The 477-nt window shown below is 47.4% G+C and overlaps 1 protein-coding gene across 1 annotated transcript; it reads left to right on the top strand.

Annotated features, from left to right (window-relative positions):
* Positions 1–3: 3 nt before the first annotated feature.
* LOC106820567 (probable gamma-butyrobetaine dioxygenase) lies at positions 4–466 on the top strand (the record flags this gene model as incomplete). Its single annotated transcript, XM_014825075.1, has 1 exon — positions 4–466. A coding segment is annotated over one exon (463 nt), but the record flags the coding sequence as incomplete, so codon positions are not given.
* Positions 467–477: the final 11 nt, after the last annotated feature.

The following is a 477-nucleotide window of genomic DNA, read 5'->3' as shown; positions in this document are numbered from 1 at the left end:
GGCATTCAGCTATTGCATTGCCTGGAAAGTTCGACTGCCGGTGGCGAATCAATATTGCAGGATGGCTTTATGGCCGCAAAAGTATTGCGTAACGAAAGCCCGGAACATTTCGAAATACTCAGTCGCCAATGGATTAATTATCGCTTTCAGGACAGCACAACCGATTTGCAATCGCGTGTCGCCATGTTCGAAGTTAACGACTTAAACGAAGTGATTAAGGTTCGATTCAATAACCGGTCGATTGATACAATTAAACTAGAACCATCACGCGTCAAAGCCTTTTATGCTGCCTATCGGCACTACGCCGAAATTATCGAACGCGAAGATTTACAGATTACCTTCAAGCTCGCCGCAGGTGAATTAATGATGTTCGATAACACCCGTGTACTGCATGCTCGCAAGGCCTATTCCGATGGCGGCCTGCGTCACCTACAGGGCGCCTATAGCGATCTCGACGGTCTTTACAGTAAGCTCAGC

This window comes from Priapulus caudatus, unplaced genomic scaffold (genome assembly GCF_000485595.1).
Source record: "Priapulus caudatus unplaced genomic scaffold, Priapulus_caudatus-5.0.1 Scaffold23559, whole genome shotgun sequence".
Taxonomy (NCBI): Eukaryota; Metazoa; Priapulida; class Priapulimorpha; order Priapulimorphida; family Priapulidae; genus Priapulus; species Priapulus caudatus.
This window is presented reverse-complemented; position numbering and strand designations above follow the sequence as displayed.